At 59.0% G+C, this 5359-nt stretch overlaps 1 protein-coding gene across 1 annotated transcript in view; it reads left to right on the top strand.

The window, feature by feature from the left end:
- Window positions 1–46: 46 nt before the first annotated feature.
- GABBR1 (gamma-aminobutyric acid (GABA) B receptor, 1) overlaps window positions 47–5359 on the top strand; it is a gene marked incomplete at its 5' end in the record, with an annotated part of 7511 nt that continues 2198 nt past the window's right edge. Inside the window, 10 exon segments of the mRNA XM_009888981.1 lie at window positions 47–148; window positions 462–527; window positions 1120–1311; window positions 1403–1645; window positions 1881–1944; window positions 3404–3481; window positions 3601–3751; window positions 4144–4276; window positions 4841–4957; window positions 5040–5244. Coding sequence (XP_009887283.1) covers window positions 47–148; window positions 462–527; window positions 1120–1311; window positions 1403–1645; window positions 1881–1944; window positions 3404–3481; window positions 3601–3751; window positions 4144–4276; window positions 4841–4957; window positions 5040–5244 — 1351 coding nt within the window.

The raw sequence follows: 5359 nt of genomic DNA, 5'->3' as shown, positions 1-5359 counted from the left end.
CCCCACCGCCGCCTGCTCCCCACCCCTCCTGCCCACCCGTCACCAGACCCTCGATGACCTGGACCAACGGGTGAAGGAAGCCGGTTTGGAGATCACCTTCCGCCAGAGCTTCTTCTCCGACCCCGCCGCGCCCGTGCGGAACCTCAAGGTGAGTCCACCTCGCCCGTGCTCAGGTCCTCGCCCCCCCCACCCCCCCCCCCCGCCACACCCCCAACCATCGGGGTGAAGACGGCGCCCCGTCCTGCACCCCACAGGGAGCAGAGACACCCCAAGGTCAACGGTGAATCTCCTCCAACTGGGAGATGGGGAGCAAAGTCCATGAGCTGGCTGTGCCAATGCTAAGGTTGTGGTCCTCCTCACCACCCCTATGCAAAGTTATGCAAATGAGGATGGGTGGAATTGACTATCTAGGAGCGAAGGGCAGCAGAAGTCCTTTCTCAGGGTGACTTGTCTCCCTACAGCGCCAGGACGCCCGTATCATCGTGGGGCTCTTCTACGAGACGGAGGCGCGTAAGGTCTTCTGCGAGGTGAGGGGTGGCAAGGGGGGGACGTGGTGTGGGGGGGCACCATGGGGGGCACTGTGCAGGGAGGATGGGACCATTGGGTGGCGTGAGGTAGAGAAGAACGGGAGGACGGGGGGCAGTTGGGAGGGTGGGGAGATGGACGGTGGGATGGAGCAAAGGGTGGTGGGACGTGCAGTTGAGTGGGCAGGAAGATGTTAGGGTGGAAGTGTGGGTAGATGGGAGCGTGGTAGAACAGATGGATGGATGGACAGATGGATGGATGGATAGATGGATGGATGGATGGATGGATGGATGGATGGATGGATGGATGGATGGATAGATGATGGGCAGGTGAGATGGTGGGAAGGGACACGGTTGAGTGGAGGCCCAGGGTGACGAGTGGATGGACAGAGGTCCAGCTGGATGGGCAGGTGGGATGGTGGGAAGGTTGAGGAGAGGCATGGGCTGAAAAGCGGATGGACAGAGGTCTGGATGGATGGACATGGTGGGGAGAAGATTGCTAGATGAGCGACGGGTGACTGGGTGGGATGGGGTGAAGAGTGATGGTCAGAAGGACAGGGTGAAGGGTAAAGCCACTGCCCCCTGGCCCACACAGGTTTACAAGGAGAAGCTGTATGGCAAGAAGTACGTCTGGTTCCTCATTGGCTGGTACGCTGACAACTGGTTCCGCATCAAGGATCCCGCCATCAACTGCACCGAGGCGGAGATGGCCGAGGCCGTGGAAGGACACGTCACCACCGAGATCGTCATGCTCAACCCTGAGAACACCCGCAGCATCTCCAACATGGTATGAGGAGGATGGGAGGACGCGTGGCACCTCCAGGCGGTTCGACTCCATCCCACCCACCACCTCGCCACCATCTCGTTCCCTGTCCCAGACGTCCCAGGAGTTCATCGAGAAGCTGCAGAAGCGGCTGGGCAAGAACCCTGAGGAGACAGGAGGCTTCCAGGAGGCTCCACTGGCCTACGATGCCATCTGGGCCCTGGCCTTGGCCCTCAACAAGACCTCAGCGGAGCTGGTCAAGAAGGGATTGCGCCTGGAGGACTTCAACTACAACAATAAGAACATCACCGATGAGATCTACCGGGCCCTCAACTCCTCTGCCTTTGAGGGTGTCTCGGTGAGTTGTCCATACCTGAACCCCTGCGTGTCCTCTTCTCCCCGACAACGGTCTCCCATGTCCTCAATTCCTCCACCTTCAAGGTCGTGGTGAAGGTGCCTTGAAGGCATCTCTCAAGGGTGCCCCCATGAGCTACCCTAAAACTCCCAGAAATAACCTTCTCCCAACACCCCTCCAGGGACATGGTCCTACCACCTGACAGGTCCCTGACACCCATCTCCATCCCACCCCACAGGGACACGTTGTCTTCGACGCCAGCGGCTCCCGCATGGCCTGGACGCTCATTGAGCAGCTGCAAGGTGAGTGAGGACAGGTAGGAGCCATATCAGGGTGACACTGTCACCGTGTTGCACGTGGTGACCACCACCGAGCATCCCGCAACACCCTTCTCATGCACAACAGCCACAGCTCGGTGTTGTGGCCGTGTCATCTTCACAACAGCACACAAACCACCCCAAGACGCACACCGCAACGAGTCCCACCACCACACAGCTTCTCAAGGGGGTGGCAACACACAGGGGACAACCCCCTTCTCCGCATCCTTTTGGCCACGTGTCCAACAGGACATGCCGTCCTCACCAACACACAACCGCTCCTGCGTGTGACAGAGGAAGGTCCAGAGGTGGAGGAGCTTTGGGGAACAAGTAAGGAGCTTGGGACAAGAAAGTCATCGAGAGTTGTCCAGCATGGATTCACCAAGGAGAAGACACGCTTGACCAACTTGACTGTCTTCTACTGGCTTGGTGGACAAGGGGAGAGCAGTGGACATTGTCTACGTTGGCTTCAGGAAGGTTTTCAACACTGTGTCTCAGAAGATCCTCATAGCGAAGATGGTGAAGTCCGGGCTGGATGAGCAGACAGTGGGGTGGTCCAGAGGGTGGGAACCAGTGGCAGAAGGTCCAGTTGGAGGCCAGTCACCAGCGGTGCACCTCAGGGGTCAATACTGGGTCCAGTTCTCTTCCACATCTTCATCAATGACCTGGGTGATGTGCCAGAGAGTACCCTCGGCCACTTTGCTGATGACACCAAAGTGGGAGGAGCAGCTGAGGTGCCAGAGGTTCAGGCTGCCGTCCAGAAGGACCTTGAGAGGTTGAAGAAGTTGGCTGAGAGGAACCTCAGGAGGTTCAACAAGGAGAAGTGCTCCAGGACCAACTCCAGGCACCAGGAGAGGTTGGGGATCAACCAGCTTTGCAGAAAAGGCACACGAAGTCCTGGTGGACACCAAGTTGACCTTAAGTCAGCGATGCGGCAAAGGTGGCCAACAGTGTCCTGGGCTGCATCAGGAGGAGTGCTGGAGTCGGTCGAGGAGGTGATCCTTCCCCTCTGCTCAGCATTGATGAGGCCACCCCGGCCGTGATGGGGCCGGTACTGGGCTTCCCAGTACAAGATAGCTACTGGAGAACATCCAGTGAAGGACCATGATGAGGACGAAGGGACTGGAGTACAGGACACTCCAGTTCAACATCAGGAACCACTTTTTTGTGGTGCAGGTGACCAAGCACTGGCAGAAGGTGCCCAGAGAGGTGGTGGAGCCTCCATCCTTGGAGACATCCAAAGGCCCAATGGATATGGTCATGGACAACGGGCTCTGGGTGGTCCTGCTTGAGCAGGGGGTTGCACCAGATGACCCCCAGAGGTCCCTTCCAACCCCCAACCAGTCCGGTGATCCTGGGGGAGGTGTGGGGTGGTGTGCACAAACGTCGGAGGGATGTCACTTCTCCTGACCTCCCACCCGACCCATCTCTGTTGTCCTTGCAGGAGGTGTCTACAAGAAGATCGGCTACTACGACAGCACCAAGGACAACCTGTCCTGGTACAACAACGACAAGTGGATTGGTGAGCAGTGCCGCGCGTGGGGTGTGAGCCGGCGGGGGGGTGTCACTGCCATGGGGAAGGGTTGAGAAGACCCCTCCCCACCTCCTCCATGCCCTCTAATTGTGCCGTGGGCTCTGCAGGAGGTGCCCCTCCAGCCGACTACACCAAGGTCATCACCACCTTCCGATTCCTGTCCCAGAAGCTCTTCATCTCCGTCTCGGTGTTGGCCTCGTTGGGCATCCTCCTGGCCATCATCTGTTTGGCCTTCAACATCTACAATGGACATGTCCGGTCAGTACTCCTCCCCGTTTTCCCAGTTTTTGGGGAAATAACGCATTTTTCCTTTTCCATAGCTGCTAAAAAGCCCCGCAGCAGCAGGCGCTTAGCAACACCCAGAGGGGGAAAAAAAAAAGGGGGGGGGATTATAAGGTCCCATGTCCTCCTACAGAAGATGACAGTGACAAAATGTTGTTGTTAGTAGATATCCCAGTTGCCCGTTCTCGCTGCGTAGGAGCTTTGGGTGATACCAAGCGGTTGGTTGTAGCACGTGGTTTCCCATTATCTCACTTCTTGTCCCCATTTCTCGCGTCCCGTTGGGTCCGCTGAACGTCACACACCACCGATAGCTGAGCCCGGTGGCCGGGTGATGTGCCACCTCCTCAACAACCTTCTCCCCCACCCAGGTACATCCAGAACTCACAGCCGTACCTGAACAACATGACGGCTGTGGGCTGCACGCTGGCGCTCGCTGCCGTCTTCCCCCTGGGACTCGACGGGTACCACATCGGGCCGGGGCTTTTCCCGTTCGTCTGTCAGGTATGGGGCTGGTGGGGTGTTGGGGGGTACAGGCGGAGAGGGGACAACCAGGGGGTGGGGAGAGTTGGAGGAGGAACAGTTGGAGATACAGCCAGGGGATGGGGACAGCCGGAGGAGGAACAGGCAGAGGTACAGCCAGGGGATGGGGACAGTTGGAGGAGGAACAGCTGGAGAGGGACAGCTGGAGGAGGAACAGCTGGAGATACAGCCAGGGGATGGGGACAACCAGAGGAGGAACAGGCAGAGGTACAGCCAGGGGATGGGGACAGTTGGAGGAGGAACAGCTGGAGATACAGCCAGGGGATGGGGACAACCAGAGGAGGAACAGCTGGAGATACAGCCAGGGGATGGGGACAACCAGAGGAGGAACAGTTGGAGATACAGCCAGGGGATGGGGACAACCAGAGGAGGAAGAGTTGGAGATCAGAGCTGGGGACTTCCTGTTGAGTTGGTCAAGGGAGGTCCATGGGAGGGGGCGTACACCCCGTGGGGGTGCAGCGGAGGTGGGTACAGCTGGATGGGGAGGGTACAACTGCCTCTTCCCAACCCACGTACCCTCCTCAGGCCCGGCTGTGGCTCCTTGGGTTGGGGTTCAGCCTGGCCTACGGCAGCATGTTCACCAAGATCTGGTGGGTCCACACCGTCTTCACGAAGAAGGAGGAGAAGAAGGAGAAGAGGAAGGTGAGGGGTGACCTGGTGGGGCACGGGGTGGGACCGGAGGGTGCGGAAGTTCTCAGTGACACCGTGTTGTCCCCTCACCCAGACCCTGGAGCCGTGGAAGCTGTATGCCACCGTGGGGCTGCTTGTGGGGCTGGACGTGGTCACGCTGATCATCTGGCAAATCGTGGACCCCCTGCACCGCACCATTGAGGTGGGGGGCAACGCTTTGGGGTGCGGGGGGTGCTCACCACGTTGGGGGGATGTTCAAGGCGTTGGGGTGCTGCTGGAGTGATGCTCACGGTGTTGGGGTGCTGCTGAGGGGGTGTTTGGGATGTTGGGGTGATGCTCGAGGTGTCGGGAGGGATGCTGGGGGAGATGCTCGCGGTGTTGGGTGCTCTTGAGCGGATGGTCTTGACATTTGGG

This window comes from Charadrius vociferus, unplaced genomic scaffold, assembly GCF_000708025.1.
Source record: "Charadrius vociferus isolate BGI_N301 unplaced genomic scaffold, ASM70802v2 scaffold1157, whole genome shotgun sequence".
NCBI lineage: Eukaryota > Metazoa > Chordata > Aves > Charadriiformes > Charadriidae > Charadrius > Charadrius vociferus.
This window is presented reverse-complemented; position numbering and strand designations above follow the sequence as displayed.